Source organism: Zingiber officinale, chromosome 1A, assembly GCF_018446385.1.
Source record: "Zingiber officinale cultivar Zhangliang chromosome 1A, Zo_v1.1, whole genome shotgun sequence".
Taxonomy (NCBI): domain Eukaryota; kingdom Viridiplantae; phylum Streptophyta; class Magnoliopsida; order Zingiberales; family Zingiberaceae; genus Zingiber; species Zingiber officinale.
Genome location: NC_055987.1, coordinates 40,980,459 through 40,998,090, shown reverse-complemented (window position 1 = coordinate 40,998,090; position 17,632 = coordinate 40,980,459). Strand labels below are relative to the sequence as shown.

The following is a 17,632-nucleotide window of genomic DNA, read 5'->3' as shown; positions in this document are numbered from 1 at the left end:
GCGCCCACCGCTTGCCCTGGGCGAGGCTAGTCCGGGTGCCCGGACCCCTTCCGAGTGCCTGGACGAAGTTTTTCCGCCAATTGATTTTCTACAAAACAAAGTTAGTTCAGACAAAAAATAATATATAAAATATGAATTTGATAGCCTCTGACTGTCCAATTCTGACTTTGAGTTTCGTTGAAACTCTAGTTCGAACTGACGCTTACTGTTCCCTCTTCAGGGGAACGCGTCCTCACCTACTCCTCTTAGGAGAGTTTACCTTTTTCCAGATCGGTCTTCCACGACCGTCTGGACTTTTTTTCAGCGCCCGAGACTTCAAGTCTTCATGTTGAATGTCTGCTCCACGATCTGTCCAAACTTCCACCTGATCCACGACCACCACGATTTTCACCTAGAGTCCCCGACTCTAAGATTTCGCCCAAAGTGCTAGACTCACCAAGACTTCACCTTGCCTAACCACATCTAAGACTTTCCACCACCTAGGGTTACCTCCCCCTAGGACTTAGGATTACCTCTCCTAGGATCTAGGGTTACCTCCCCCTAGGATTTTCCACCTGCCTAGAATCCATTAAGACTTTTGCCTAAGAACACTTAGGACTTTCCTGCAAGCTCATTCACACTTGTTAGACCATAAATAACCTTAACTTTGGACCTTTTACCATAATCAAAACTTAGGTCTGGTGCTCCTTGCACAAACAGATAATTCTTGAAATAATTTGATTAGTTCAAATATTAAGATAAATTCAAAGTTAAATCTTAAAAACTCAAAAATTATTAATAATAATCAATTTAATAAAAAATAATAAAATAATCGAGTAAAAATCAATCTTAATCTTAATTAATTTTTTAATTTATTCAATCAATATAAATCTAAATTGAATAACTCAAGTATAATTAATCCTAATAATTTAAATTTAATTAATTTAATAAATCCAAAGTTAATTAATAACTCGTCTAATTTGAAAAATTCTAATTTAATAACTTCAGAATTAATAAAAATAATTTTAATTCATCTAATATAGATAATTCAAATTTAACCAATTAATTTAAATTTTATCCTTAATAATTTAATTGACAATAATACTTCAAAAAATTCAACCTTAATAAAAAATTCAGAAATAAATAATAAATATAATAATCCTAATAATCAAATGATATTAGTCATGAAGGCATTAATAAAAATCTTAATCTATTATTTAACTTATAAGATAAACCCATCAATTCAAATTCTAATCCTAAAAATTTGAAAAAATCAGAATTAAATGAAGATAATTCTAACTTAAAAAATTCAAATTCAATCAACGCAAATTCTAATCCTAATAATTTAGAATTAAATAATAAATTAATTAATTAAGATAATACTAAATATAAATTGATAAATTCTAATCTTAAAAATGTTAATCCGAAAAGTTCAAATTTAAATACTAAAAACTCAAATTTAATTAATCAAACTTAATCAATTATAACCCGTACCTTTAATTATGACACAATAAATAAAAAATTCAAAAATAAGTCCTAAAATGCTAAACAATATATCTATAAATTTCAATAAGTCAAATCTAAATTACATTAAATTAAATAATCAAGTCTTAACTTTAACTCAACCTTAATAATTGAAACTACCTAATACAATTCTATCCAATCTAATAATAATAAAAATAATAAAAATCTAAATGTGTCAAAATGGGTTGACGCATTCGTGAGTTCAAAAGGTATCAAATCAAGAATATGATGTATTATTAGAAATCAATTGAAATTTTTTTGACTTGATTGATCCATATATAATTGCCATGGACATACATATGCTTAATTCATTTTTTCAAATGTTATCTCATTTATGCTAGTATTTTATTAATTGCTTAATCTAGAATGACAAGATAGGAAAAAAATAATTTAATTCTCATCCAACATAGTATCAAGGTAGGGCAAGATGATAACACGTTAGGAAAGATTGATCTCGAAAGTCAAAGAGGGTAATATGTACCCTACTTACTCTACGTAGCTAAGTGGAACTAACTGAAACTATCTCACTACATCTTAAATTATTTAGACTAAGGTTTTTCAATAGGAAGGTTAAATATATAATTTCTTAAAAAAACTTTATCTAGAAGTAGTCTTTGTTATGATACCTAAGAAAACTCTTGTGCCTCATCACAACCTAAAAGTCAATTTTTGAAATATATATTTAACTGACTAACGATTAAACTTAAATATAATATAAGGTCAAATAATATGTAAAATTCAAAATGAATCAAGTAAAATTGACTAAACATTTTACAAAAACTCATAAGGATATCATGCTTGATTGTATTGAAACACTTAGAATTAGTGAGATGACTAGAATACTTGAACTAAAAATATTTTTAAAAAGTTTTCAAAATTTATAGACTATTTTTCAAAAACTTATTTTCAAAATAGTGATTCAACGTATTAATATTTTAATAAAATTCATGTTTGATTGAGTATACTTATAAGTGATTTTTAAAAACTTATATATCTTTGAAAATGGGTTGACTGACATTTAGACACAGATTTTCTAGGTCAACGCGAAGTCCACTAAACACCTAGGTAGAATTTCTTGTAGCTAACAAGGGTAATTAGGAGGTGTCAGATTAAGGGGAGGGAGTGTTGAAATATTTTGAAAATAAAGAAGTGTTTTTGAAAAATCTTATAACTATTTTAAAAATACTTTTAAAAATTCCTTGATTTCTTTTTAAAAAATTTCTTGAAAAATATTTTAAAAATTCTTAACCATATTTTTGAAAAATACATTTGAAAATTCTTTAAAAATTCTTAAACATGCCTTTGAAAAAAACTTTTGAAAATACTTTTGAAAACTTCTGAAAAATTTTTAAATTTTTTTTAAAAAATGCTTTAGTTGTTCTTTTGATTTGAATCAACACATAAAATATATAAAGTTTTTTTTTATGGTTAACAAGAATTCCTAAAGATATGTTAGGCTGAGAGGGAATCCTGATTGAAAAGTCAAATATAATTTTCAAAATTCTTTTACATTAGTTTTATAAATCTTTAAAACTATGTTTGAAAACCTTGAAAACACTTTGAAAAATCTTGCAAAACTTTTTTAAAAATATTTGAAAAATCATCTTGTAAAAACTTTGAAATATTTTTTCAAACACTCTTTAATAAATGTTTCTAGAAAATATTTTGAAAGGAAATTTTAAAATGGACATTTTCATAAATAATTTTATTTCAAAAATAGTTTTTAAAAATAAATGCTTTAGCTAAAATTATTGTAAGTGTTTTCAAAAATAAAAACTCATCGTTGGTGCAAGACCTAATGGACCTTAGGTGATTTATGATTTTTTTTATGTGTGTTAAAGGGGGAGAGTGACATTAAGTTAGAAATATTTCGAATCTTCTAACTTTGGTATAAAACCCTAAAGACCAATACCTAACTTAAGAAATTGTCAAATATCAAAAAGGAGAAGATTGTTGATACAATCAGCCTCTAAGGTTTCGATGTTTGACAATGTAATTAAGTCTGGTCAGTTTGACCAAGGGTTGATCCAAATAGGACTTGATATTTGGAAGAAAGAAGTCTAGCCAGAATGACTAGCAAGGGCATCTCCTAATTGGAGGTTAGGAAAGATAAAGTCCAAGCAAATGTATAGGACCGGATGTCTAGTAAGGGAAAGTCTTAACTAAAGGTTAGACAATGCAAAGTCTAGGTAGATTTGTAGTACCAGACGTCTGGCAAGGACAAGTCATAATTGGAGATTAGGTTAGACAAAGTCCAAGAAGGTTTGTAGGATTGGATGTCCGATAAGGGTAAGTCCAAGCAGGTCAAAGGTCATCGAATGCTTAAAAAGGGAAATTCTGAGGGAGTGAATCCTGGGTGGTGAGATCCTAAGGAATATGCTTTAGATGGTAAAGTCTTGGATACAGTTAAGTCTTGGATACAGTTGAATCATAAAGCTTAGTAGGTCAGATAGATTTACAAGTGTCGCTTGATCCTAAGATATTGACCCTTAGGTGGTAAACTTAGAGGAAGGACTTTCAAGCAAAAGGTAAGCCTAGTAGGTCAAGTAGATTTATAGGAGTGCGACCTAATCCTAAGAGATTGACCCTTAGGTACCGACTTGGAAAAGGGACCTCCAAACAAAAGGTAAGTCTAGTAGGTTAAGTAGACTTACATATATAGGCTAGGTTGTTTGTTTATGTTTTGTATGGTTGTTTTACAAGAACTTGAAGTTGAAAGCAAAATAGAGAATAGACAAACATAAATGGGTGAACCAAACTTGACTCGAGTTGAACTGGACCCAAACCGGTTCAGTAGACCGAACCAACAGTTCGGTAGACTAACTAGGTTCGATTCTAGATTGTTGAATTGTAAAACATTGTTGGCATAGAAACTGATATGGAAAAAGATCAGATTTAACTTGATGATTTGGATCATGATAAGGATAAATCAGATGATGTGAATAAAGAGAAATTTTGATTTAGATATAGTTTCATCTAGATAAGGATCTAATCCAAATCTATAAAAGGAGACAAAGGTTCTACATTCAAAAACATCAATTCTCTACTCTACGGTCTTTGACTTTGCGCTCAAAAGATGACAAGGCTCTACTTGTGTGACCAAGAAAGCGCTAGGAAGAGTGTGAGACACTTAGGATTTTCGGATTTATTGGCAACACTTTGTTTGTATTTTTTATTACAAGCTATACTTTGTCTCTTGTACTTGTGCTTAAATTGTAAGACAAGTTTTTCTGACTCTGGAAATCTTCCAGAAAGGAGACCACTAGTGGACGGACGCTTCCCGTGATTAAGTCTTGGATGTACTGACACTAGGAGTTGGGAACCAAGTAAATTTGCCAGTCTTTCTTTCTATTTTGTTTATTATTATTCCGCTACGCACTAATTCTGATAGAAGACGAACAAACAAGCGAAGAAATCAAAAAGAAAGATGGTCGATATTCACCTCATTGATGTGCACTGATTCTACATAAAATACCTCTAAAACTTAAAAGGAAATTTTACAAAACGACAATTAAACCTTCTATGTTATATAATATTGAATATTAAACTATGATCAGAGTACATGAGCAAAAGATAAAAGTTACAGAGAGGATGTTAAGATCGATGCGTGAATATACGAGAATGATGCGTGAATATATGAGGATGAACAGAATGAAAAATAAGAGCATTAGAGAAAAAGTCAAAAACACATCTATTAATAGAACTTCGAAAGGCATTTAAATTAGTATGGACATATAGTTAAAAATAGTTAAAAGGTCAATAAATTCTTAAGTTAAGCGATGTAAAATTATGATAAATACGTAGATTAAATAAGAAAGATTAAAAAAGATTAACAATAATTTATTTAAATATAAATTATATATAATAAAGAATAGAATATAATAATATATAAATATCCATATAATCGGTTCCACCTAATGAGATACTTAGTGATGTTATACTTATATTATTTTTATGAATCAAATATGAAGTGTGTAATCAATTCAACTCACGATTTATGCCTTTTTTAAAAAATATATATATAGTTTATAAACGCACCATTAATTCCTTCCCTCTTTCAGTAAACAGGCATTAAAAAAAACTCTGGTGTTAATAGCCTTTCCCATATGCAAAAACAAATTAAATGACACTGAGAATAGGAAACGTTAAGGAATGAGCAATCATCTCAAAGCAACATAAGAACCAGGTATTTTAGTTGTCTCAACAAAAAAATATATTTTAATATGCAATGTTTTTATTGTAGGAACATAACAGTAAGTGGTATTTTACATGGGGATGCCTTTGGCAGAAGTCTTTGAGCCAAGAATTCAACTTTCATACTCTGACATCACTGAATCTGACTGCGTCGATGCTGGAGAACCTTCCAGCCTCGTAAGAACATCAGGAGCTCCTGCAGAGTCTCTTATGATCTGAAGGCAAAGCAACAATATCAATATTCAGTGTTTTCGGTAGCTAAAGCTGAATCTGTTTAAAAGTTAACATTCAGCGAGAACACATATTCGATCGGTGACTGCCAAACACGAAGACCTTAAGCACACAATATGCACGAGGTATTATCAGGTTTAGTGATTAATTCATCAGAAGAATGCAATAGATTCTAAAGAAAAGTGTTCATCCAAATAGAGTGTAGTAATTTGTTTATTTGAACTTATAATTTACGAAGAAAAAAAAAACTTTGCCGTTACATTAATGAATACATGGTCTAAAATTTAAACTATATGAACAGAAATAAGCCACGATATATATCATCCAGCAATGAATACTCAATAAATTTACGGAGATGTCTATTTTTTTTTTCAATAACTTGAATGTTTGCTAAAAAAATAATAAAGAAAAAAAAAGCAACAAACCATCTTGAGGATTCCAAATGAGAAATGTTCTTGTGATTCACGGGCATGATACGTTACTTACCAATATTTCTTCATCCAAGTAGGAAATCATAAACATTCGCTGAAAAGTTCCACCTGATGAGATAAAAGGTTGATCTCAGCACTGGCAAGTTAAGCAAAACAGATTTGAAAAGGGAATAAATATTGGCTCATGAAGGGTTTTTCTTTTGATTGGCATATCGGAAGATTCATCAATGTACTGCAGAACTACTTAATTTGCAGAGGATAAAGTATTAAAGAGTCTTAAACAATATGTGTTTGCTAAAGTCAAAGCAAAACACAAGTTCCATTGGCATCAACTTCAAAGAATTATAAAAGCTCATTCTACATCCAGTAGTGCTTCAAATTGCTAAATGATGTTTTGACCTCACAAGTCTTCAGAATATCAAAAGGCATGGTTCACAAAATCATACATGAGATTGATGTTCTTCCAAAAAAAAAAATGACGCACAGAGGGAATGCTTAAGTGCCAATTGGAGTCCAAAGGCAACTCAGTTAAAATGCAATACTTAAAAGATTATATTTAAAAATTTTGAAACAAAAATCAAGAATGTGAACATGATATAATTTGCTAATAATAGCTCCTTTGAATTTTGGTGTCAAAATCTTAGATGCTACATTAAGTGTAATTCTCCACCTTACATTATGTTCTCCAAGAATAATCATCGAGGATACATTCTTCCATCTCTTCCTCTCTAGTATATAGGCATTCTAGGAAAGAAATGTGCTATCTTTACTGGTGTTTGGTAAAAAACTTGTACAATGTGAATCAGCCGAGTTAAACAATGCTATTTGCCTTTTCAAAATTCATGTAAGAACCCAAACAACCATGGATGAACATCATTAAGCAGTCAATGAATAGCTTGACTATTATGAAAAATGACATTGTTGTATGGGCAAGATCTTCAGTATTTATGAAAAAAAAATTGTAAATAACTTCCAAAGCATGATCAGGAAGATCTATGAGGCAATACAAACAGTATATGCGTTAAAGTGTCCAACATCCATATTTAATTGAGGAAGGGAAACCATAGTGAAACCTATCTGATTGTTGGCCGCTAGCTAACCAAAAGGGGCCATGTGCTTGACACAGAAAATTCTATTTTACCTTCGTGTACTGTGGATGTGAAGAATTAGAAATGGGAAGACTAAAAAAAATACTAAAGTGATATTTAACAGAGGACTTTTGGTAAATAGGCCAATGAATTTAATCGAAGTTGATTAACTTCATCCCCAATCCTAGCATGGAGTTATTCCAAAACAATTGACCTGGCTGACTATAACAAAATGTGGGTAAGAAAACTAAGGTACAGGCCCACATAACATCCAATATTTCATGCATGAGAGTCCCAGTTAAAAAGGGCAGCCTGGTGCACGAACCTCCCGCCATGCGGGGTCCCGAGGAAGGATCCATGGTACGCAACCTTATCCTGTATGAGAGTCCCAGTTGCAGGACCAAATTAAGTATATTCTGACACTCATTCAAGACAAACCTAAATGCATGTAATTAACTTCTAATTCAACTGGAAATACTTAGTGGGATCTTCAGTCCGTTTGCAAAAGCATCTCTAATCGGCAGTGGGAGTTGCTCCAAAAAACCAGTTGCTTGTCCAAGAGGGCCTTTCAACTGTTCCGGTACAGTGTCTTGGCTAACTATTGGTGTATCCAGCACTGCCTCAACATACTCTTCTTTCATCCGCATAGGACCTTCTAATGACAATTTGGTGGCTAGAAAGAGCTTGCTTTCAATCTGCAGAAAATTGCAAATCAAGATCATTAGGAAAGCAAATGAATATTATGGCAAAATGTAAAATAGTAAAAATGCTCAAAAAGATCAAAAAGCAAGCAGAACCATAGCAAGTAAAACCTTCCATTCACAAATGCTGTTGCTAGCTTTAAGAATGATGTAATAAGCATTACATATTGCTTGTCTATGTTGGAAGTTAAAGATCATATGAAGATCTAAATGAAATTGGTCTTGCCATAACCAATGTCAACATGGCTATAAGAAACAACACTCCACAATACCAAAATAAACAGTGAACTTTAAGACAATATCCAGCAAGAAATGTATGAAGATATAATTTAACCACATTCTGCTAGGTGAAATCTGTCACCATGGCGGCCCCCCACCCCCACGATTGCCCCACACCATTGGAAGGGAGTAAATCAGAAAACCAAAACTAGCCATCACATGGGAGGGTAATTCCTCGATCTTTGCTGGGATTCGACCCTTGCTCAATTATGCAAACCTACCATAACCAATTCGGCTATGCCCTAGGGGCATATATAATTTGACCACAAGAGAGATGGCTAATGGATCAATTCCAAGAGTTGCTCTGATTCAAATCATGGATAAAATGAAGCACAAAAGCACAGAAAATCAGCTAAGCTGAACGTTTACTAACCAAAAAATGGAAACCAAGGAACTGGTTAGTTTGGTAAAGCCTAGATTGATGAATAATTAATTAGAAAACAGTTTCCTTGTTCAGACCATTCGATTGAAACTACAACTTGAAGTGGTCTATCTTTAAGTTTTGACTACATGAATAGAAGGAATGTAAGATAGCGAATTCCTTGACCATGGACATATGCATGCAAAAAATTGAAATTCTTTAAACATGAAGATGTTTTATTGGGCTTACAGAGTTGAAAAACCTAAGATTTGCTGTGATATTTGAGTATCCATCCTTTAACAGCAAATCCAAGCCTAATAAATTGGCTAGAGTTGCAGGTGATCTCCTGAAAATATTAAATTTTGCATTAGCGTGTGTCCAACAATAATTATATTGTTATCAAAGACTATAACCATGTTATATAGCTACTATGCCTCTTGTCTATATGAACACAAACCAACTCAAAAAATTAGTGATAATAGTGAACCAGTGTGCATATATTCTTTCATCCACATACTAGGAAAATGGTTAGGCACCACTTACATAACCAGATGGATAATGTTACAAAGAAAGAGAATCTTACTCAAACACAAATTTTGCAGCAAGTGATGCAGGGCTTCCAGCACTAAACCACTCAAAGTTCCATCGACCATCCAAAAAGGGTGATCTGAAAAAAAAATGATGAGCAATAATGCAAAAAAAAATGTGAGCAAAACAAGTTATTCATTTATATTAGATATAAGCTGATAAGAAATTTGATTTAATGTCTATAAACAAGAGAGATAGTTTATTGTGAGTCCTTTTTACCAACTGCTTCAGAAAATGGTAATTATTTTTGTTGATCCATTCCAAAAGCATAAAAACTGATCCTTGCAACTGTTGTAAACCCTCTTCACGAATAAACATACGTCGTAGGACGGGCAGTGGGATTTAGTCGCTCGAGACCAACTATTCGCTCATTTACATCAATCCGCTGCATCTCTGTTGTCTTCCCACCAATCAACGACTGGAAGCCACCAGCATCCCTGAACTGAAATTATAAACATAAATCAAGCAACCAAGATATTTTAAAGATGTCAAAATGTTAAAAAGCAAGAAAATATGTTAGCATGATAGGCAGTACTTAAAATGAGCAGAAAAACAAATGCAATTTTAGAACACAAAAACGATATGTCAGAATTAGAAAGCTGGTGAGAATCATAAAACTTCATATTGTCATTTAAAATTTTTAAGAGTCAAACTTTCCTACGCTAATCTCATCCAGGTAGTCAAGGGTGATTTTGCTGCTCTTAGTGTATAAACTAGTGAAGGGCAGCCCAGTGCATGAAACTCCTACCAATACAAAGTCCAGGGAAAGGGTCTATTATACGCAGTCTTACCCTGCTTTGCAAGAAGTTGTTTCCATGACTCGAACCATGTAAAATACCATAACAAAATAATAATAAAATAATAAGATTTAATGGACGAATAACCTTAATGAAATTTTTAGAAATTTTCTGGGATTTAATCAGAGCTCGTATGACGAGTTTAAGGGAATGAATGTATAGGCTTGGGAAAAGTCTGTTTGGAATACCCAAGAATGGGAGTTGATTGAGGAATAAACTTAGGTTTTGATTTCCTAAACCTAAGTTCAAAATTTATAAAAAACCTAATTCCGTGCCCTTCTCCATCCTTCTCCGCTCGATCCCCCTCTCCCTTCTCCCCTCTCGCAACGCCGAGCCGCCGCCGCCCTCTTCTTCACCTCTTCATCTTCCCTAACCGACGTGCCGCCTCCCGACATCTCGCTTCCTCTTCTCCCACGAGAACAAAACCATCGGCCAAGGAAAGCCCGAGTCCTCTCCCTCACGCGCTGCCTCTCGCGATTACTCATCGTGCTGGCCATCGATATCCGACGCCGATGAGTCCCGATCGCCAATCGCTCGACCTGTCGCAAGGATAGTGGTCGGCCCCTCTCCGATTTCCACTGCCACACTTTCCACTCGTGCCCCGCGGCTACGACCTTACCTGTTGTTGTCATCTTCACCCGTGACCAGCCACTTGCTTTGGTCTCACTAGCTACAGGTTCTCTGCTGCCTACTATCGAAGAGGAAGAGAATTGGGGTAAGACATGTAGAGATATGATTTCCAATGCTTGTATGGGATGTTTGTGTTGGGGTTGCAAGGTTGCAAACATAGTCCCACATTGAAAACACATGGGAAAGATCATGGGTTTATAAGAGAAAAGATATCTCCATTGGTATGAGGCCTTTTGGGTAGAGCCCAAAAGTAAAACCATGAGGGCTTAGGCCCAAAGTGGACAATATCATGCCATTGTGGAGATGTCTAAATCCCTTTTGGTCTCAACAATTGGTATCAGAGCACAGACTGCCAGAAGGTTTAACCGCCGACTGTGCACAAGAGCTATGGTCTGATTGAGCCATGTGGGTACAATATTGACCTCGAACAAAGAAAGTGGAGGCTCCTATGTTCGGATCAAGAGGACCAGACACCAGACAGGAAGTCCTAGTAGGTCGGGTGGACCGAGGGGCAGGAAGACCTGGTGGGTCGAGGATCGGACGTGGGAAGCTTGTGATCCTTTGTTTGAGGGGGGGATTGTTGGGGCTGCAAGGTTGCAAACATAGTCTCATATTGAAAACACATGGGAAAGATCATGGGTTTATAAGAGATAAAATATCTCCATTGATATGAGGCATTTTGGGTAGAGCCCAAGAGCAAAATTATGAGGGCTTAGGCCCAAAGTGAACAATATCATGCCATTGTGGAGATATGTAAATCCCTTTTGGTCCCAACAGTTTGTGCTAAGTGGGTAAATTGTTCACAGTTGCTCTGGCCTTGTTCCCGGCAGCAATTCCTGGTAGCAACTTCATTATAGCTTCGGCCACCAAATTTGGCGTTGGGTTTCTGCAGCTGTGAAGCATCGGCCGAGATATCATCTCGGGTGAGATTTTAGAATTTATGCTTAGCATAGGCCAATGAGATGGTGGATTGGCTAGAGTTATTTAATGTGTAACAAACTAATTTTGGACAGATTAAAGAGTTGGATTTGAATCTAATTTGGAATCTGTTAATTTGTTGATGATGGGCATGTGTTTTCATTTCCTGTCGAAATGGGATTAATTCATATAGGGATTAGTTGCGAAGGAAATGTTAGATCAATGAATGGAATTAAAATGTAGATTCCTAATTGAATTAGGATTAGGATTAACTACTTGGCTTATGATAGAACTTAGTAGCACTATATGTTCTGTGTTGCAGGATACTAGTAGGAGACATTGTTAGCTAGAGCCCTAGAGTCAATCATTTGATGATTGTATTTTGGACTTATTGTATCATATTCTATATAAATAAAGGCATTTGGATTTTTGGTTATTATACTTACTTGTATTGGTGCCAAATAAACTAAGTATAATAATGTCCTTGAGTAGACGGTTCTCACCTATATCAATCGGTTAGTTGAACCGATAGTGAGATGATATAGGGAACACTACTCTTAATCATTCCTAGTCGAGTATTAGCATTCAGGGACAATGTTAATGCAATAAGACTAGCATGTAGGTCAACTCGATGACTTAATCTCACAAGTCATGGATATAGAGATATCAAGTTGACACATGGGTATGCATTAGAGAATGTATACTGAATGACCCGCCATGAGAAAGTATCATTGATCGTTATATGAGTGTCATATACTTTCTCATGGGGCTTAATACGACTACTAGTCCTTAGACCTAGTCACCATGGACCCCTACATAAGGAGTTATGACTTTAGTTTCAAAACGTCACCGTGAATCGGACTATAAAGGCGATTCGGGTATGTAATGAATTACGCAGAGGGATGTGAGTGATGTAGATGGGATCTATCCTCCTATACGACGGGAGTCGAGTATTCCTAATAGAGTGAGACCACGAAGTGCGTGGTTACGCCCAAATGAGTCAATATGAGATATTGAGCTCATTTGATTTAGTAGTCTACTTAGTTCAGATTTAGATTGATCGAGGAGGATGACACGCCTACGCACATCGATCAATCTAGATGTCTAGGATAAGGACACTTGTCATATATTGTGAGGAGTCACAATTAGTAGTCACAAGGTGATGTTGGATCTCGACATTTCTTGTAACTTGGGTAGTAATGATGTGTTGCTAGATACCGCTCATTACTTATGCTCCTAAATGGGTTTAGGGCATTGCCAACGTTACAAGAACCTATAGGGTCACACACTTAGGACAATTAGATGGAGATTAGGTTCATATGATGAACCAAGAGGATTAGATTCATTTGATGAATCGAATTGGATTAAGAGTAATCCTAATTGGGCTAACTTGAGTTCGACTCAAGTTGATTCATGTGTTCAATGAGTCTAATTTAGATTTTGACTCATTGAATCAATTTAATTAAATGAATTAGATTCATTATATTAAGTTGGCTTGAATCAAATGGTTGGATTCGATCAACCATGGAAGAGATTTGGTCAAGTTTGAATTGACTTGAGAGGAAGATTAAAAGTCAAGTTTGACTTGACTTTATGCCACCTCATTGGTGAGTTGGCATTGATATGGACCAATGATGTTATTCCACATCATCATGGTTGCTACCTCATGGGAGTTACTAGTGAGTGCCACCTCATGGAGGTTACATTCCCTCTTTGATGACAAATTAATGCATTAATGAGGGGGTTACATTTGGGAAATGTGGCCGGCCACAATTTGAATGAAAATGGATTCATTTTCATTCAAGTGATGATTATTGCATCTTCTTCCTCTCAAGCTCTCCCTCTCCTCTTCTTGCCGTGGCTGATCAAGGGTGCTAGCACACCTTTGTTTAGTTTCTCTCCACCTAATTAGTTCGTGTGGATACTTCTAGAGGAGTGTCTATTTTGACACTCTCGAGATCCGGCACCGTTTGGACGAGCGGGAACGCGAAGGGCTTCGCTACAAGGGTAAATTTCTAAACATGTAGATCTAAGTGTAGATCTAGATAATAAACTCGTACTCGTAAGTTTTTCGTAAATTTTCTTCGCACGGATCCGTGGCTAGGGGCTTTCGGGGTTTCCATGACGCGAAAAAGCGATTTTCGCGGCCCGAAAAACCCAACAGACATATCACGACGTGAAGTTTATTTCGAATACGATTTCCATTTTTGAGACAGGTATCTTTGATTTATCTCTTTTGATATTATCATTTTGATATGCGTAGTAGGTTATATCTAGTAGTAATGATTATGTTTATATATGCCTTGGTATGTCACTACTTGATACCCGTAGTATGCCCTTATTATTATCTGTTCTGCTTTATTGCTCATGTTCTCTTGATTCTTGCATTGTGTACTTACGTAGTGACATACAATGCATTACCGAATACAGGTCTAGCTACTAGATATACTTGGCATGTGTACCTAGTGTTATTACTTGGCATGCGTACCTAGTGTTATTACTTGGCATGCGTACCTAGTGTTATTACTTGGCATGTGTACCTAGGTTTATTACTTAGCACGTGTACCTAAGTTTACTATCTGGCATGTGTACCTAGATCATTATTATGAACTCGGTTTTCCTTTTGGTACACATTATGAGGAGGCTGGTATTTTCAGGAGTTACATGCTTTAGTGTCATGCACTATTTTGCATGATTGCATGTTGAGCGATTGTCAGCTCCATTGTTGTTGAGCACATCGCCAGTTACATGATCTGCGCACACAACCATTCATGGGTTAGTGGTATATCAAGCAAGGTGCGTGCAGTTTTGCTCTGTTAGGGCTCCGTTGGTCGGCTCATGGGTAGCGATGACTGCAGCGTGGTAGCGGACAGGGATCCCTTCTCTTGACTATGATACAGGGAGATGAGAGCTTAGGCTCCCCCACTATATTTGGAGTAGGAGAATAGATGTACTCTGACAGCATCCTGTCCACTCGGTCACTTAGGAGTAGTGATGGCAGAGTGCACCCACTCGATCTCACCATCGCGTGTAAGGTAGCTGACTGGCGTCAATGGTGACCATGTTATTTGCATCATATGCATGGATTGCATTTATTGCTTGTGATTGCTGCATTTTGGATGTTGCATTTTGGTCGTTGCATATGATTGACATGCATACAGGAGATATGAGGTATTTGGTCTGATGACCCTTATATCCGGATAGGAGGTCCTGGTGAGTACAGTTTCTCCCCTTGTTCAGTTTTCGCATTTCCTGTTATAGATCAAGAGACTGTACCACAAGATTATTACTGATAGATATATCTTATTATGCATGTCTACTTGATACCCGCTGAGTTCTTGAACTCACTCCGTTGATTATTCCTTTTTCAGGTTAAAGTCGTCAAAATGTTCCAGTTGCTAGTCCCCACGTCGTGTCGACATGGTTTTCTATTTCGGACTTGTGTTTCCTTGTTTTGTGAACTACAGACTTGTGATGTGTAGTTATTGAACTCGTGTATTTTATATCGAGTTTTTTGGTACCCTGCCCATGTTTTCCGCTGCGATGGTTTTCCGTTGTGGGTTGTGCTTTCCTTGTTGTAGTGGAGTAGGTTTTATTAAACTGCGTGGTTGTGTAGTCAGCCGGAGGCTATATTATTATAAACTGTGCGAAATGTTTATTTATTGTATTGTATATGTTCCGGCCGTGTTGGTCGAGGATTGAGAGACCCTGAGGGTTGTGTATTCAAGTTTCAGATTATCACCAATACAGGGGAGATGCTGTCGAAATTTCACCGGCAGGGACTACAACAACTTTACCATTGCGCCAAAGTTGGGTAGAAATAAAAAAATAATTTGGAGTGCATCACCACTACATCCTTTTCATTAGTTATCAATGGTGGCACATTTGATTATTTTAGAGGAGCTCGAGGGTTGCGACAAAGAGGTCCACTATCACCTTATCTGTTCGGGATCTGCATTGAATTATTCGAGAGGATGTTGTAGCAACACAACCAGACGATTTCAAATTTCATCCAAAATGTGTGCATCAACTCACTGGCTTCCTTTCCACATGTGTTTGACGAGGAAGTAGGGCTTCATGTTAACCACATGAAGTCCAACTTATATACGGATGGGGTTGACGATTAGATGCACGGTCGACTTCTGTTCGGCTTCCAAGAGGACACCATGCCGTTTCAATACCTTAGGGTTCCTCTGGCGGCAAAGAGACTCAGGATGTCGGACTTTAATCCACTATTGGATTCACTAATCTAGAGGATTAACTCATGGCCACAAAAGACCATATCCTATGCAGGGAAGATGCAACTCATCAGTTTAGTCTTGGAGGAGGTGGAGTGCTTCTGGTTGTCAATCCTTCCGCTGTCGCATGGTGATATTGATTGTATTTGCAACATTTGCCGCGCCTTCATGTGGACTTTTAAGCATCCACTTGTATCATGGATGGAGATGTGCAAACCCAAGGAGGAAGGGGGCTTGGATTCCACGACTTGAAGGCATGGAACATGGTGCTCTTGGGTAGATTCATCCTACCTACCTGAGCAGATATCTAGACTTGGCAAGCTGCACACTCAGATTCCTCTATGATCAAGCGTCTCTTGTAGAAATCTTATATTGGCAAATGCTGGCATGCTGGTTTGTGCAGGGTGATGATGGGGCAATGTAGGCATATTATGACTTCTTCAAATGGCCTAGCCGCAAGAAGCCATGGACAAGTACATTGCTGAAGATGCAGCCAAGCCATGTAGTTACCCTTTGTATGTTGGTGCGGTGGAGGCTTCCCACGAGATATAGGCAGGATTACCTCAAGGACCAACAGTGCACTTTTTGTGGATAGGAGGAGGAGACACAAGAGCATCTATTTTTCAGATGCCCCCCTATTGAAGAGCTGTGGAAGCGGATTAGAGCTTGCCTGCATATGCATCATGAGATGTCCACTTGTCAACGGATGCTCCGAGTCTTCAGGCAGCATTACTGGGGGACGAAGGCCTGACGCCTAGCCATAACATCCATGATATACCATGTGTGGATGACTATGAATCCTAGTTTTTTTGGGTGAGGGACAGTTGGATGGAGAGAGGATTTTTAGGAGTGTACAAGTACAAATATTCAATTTTTGGATATCTATTCTGTTTAGGTGTACAAGTAAATATATACCAATTTTTGGATATCTATTCTGATTTGATACTACATCAGACATAAGAAGGATGATGATCATCACTGTACATTTTGCCTCATGATATATACTTTTACTTATCCAAATAAAATAATAAATAAATAACTGAAATTTCATAAGAAGCTTCGAAAAGAATGGAACTATTTTACCCAGGTTAATCCCATTCGGTAAAAATCCAATCCGAATTCAAACTTCGGACTGTAGAAACAAACATCTCATGAAAATCAAATCCTGAAATTTCATACTGAACTACTACAGGAACAAAGTGTTCAACAAGCTCAATCCCATTCCAGTTTTTTTTTTAAAAAAAAAAACATAATTATTTTATGGTGTAGAAACCGAGCAAGCGTCTGACATATCCTTCTACAGATATTTGTGAAGCGTACAAAAAGGAAGGAAAGGACTCACGGCTAGGAGAAGCGATTCCTTAGCAGAGAGGCGCTCCATCTCCCTAGCGTAAGCTGCAGACGGGCCCTGGAAAGTTTGTTGCTGCACCATGGCCCGAAACCCCCCGGTCGCAAGGCGACACCGGCGGACAGCGAGTCGGTTCGATCGGCGGGTCTTCTGCGGCGCCGGAGCCATAGGAAGATAGTGGGAACGGGAGTGGGAGATCCCAGGGATGAAGGAGGTAGCCATCAACGATGAATGATCGGAGACGAAATCAAAGCCCTAGAAGCGAAGCGAGAGCTTCGTAGCGATGTGGAGGATGTCGTCCACATTTCCGTCCAAGGTTAAACTT

At 36.5% G+C, this 17,632-nt stretch overlaps 1 protein-coding gene across 1 annotated transcript; it reads right to left on the bottom strand.

The window, feature by feature from the left end:
* Positions 1–5,622: 5,622 nt before the first annotated feature.
* On the bottom strand, positions 5,623–17,632 carry LOC122023586 (probable plastid-lipid-associated protein 13, chloroplastic). The gene is made up of 7 exons (XM_042581770.1): positions 17,302–17,632; positions 9,697–9,818; positions 9,372–9,455; positions 9,038–9,134; positions 7,926–8,142; positions 6,415–6,467; positions 5,623–5,912 (listed from the first exon to the last, which is right to left on the bottom strand). The coding sequence occupies exons 1-7, from the start codon at positions 17,527–17,529 to the stop codon at positions 5,811–5,813; spliced, it is 903 nt and encodes a 300-aa protein (XP_042437704.1). The 5' UTR covers positions 17,530–17,632; the 3' UTR covers positions 5,623–5,810.

What these genes read in the sequence shown, in the direction of transcription:
- LOC122023586 (XM_042581770.1), bottom strand. Translation starts at nt 17,529, where the DNA reads ATGGCTACCTCCTTCATCCCTGGGATCTCCCACTCCCGTTCCCACTAT. An exon ending in AGGAATCGCTTCTCCTAGCC is followed by an intron (nt 9,819 to 17,301) that starts GTGAGTCCTTTC and finishes TTATAATTTCAG; the next exon opens with TTCAGGGATGCTGGTGGCTT. An exon ending in CCCACTGCCCGTCCTACGAC is followed by an intron (nt 9,456 to 9,696) that starts GTATGTTTATTC and finishes TTTTTTTTTCAG; the next exon opens with ATCACCCTTTTTGGATGGTC.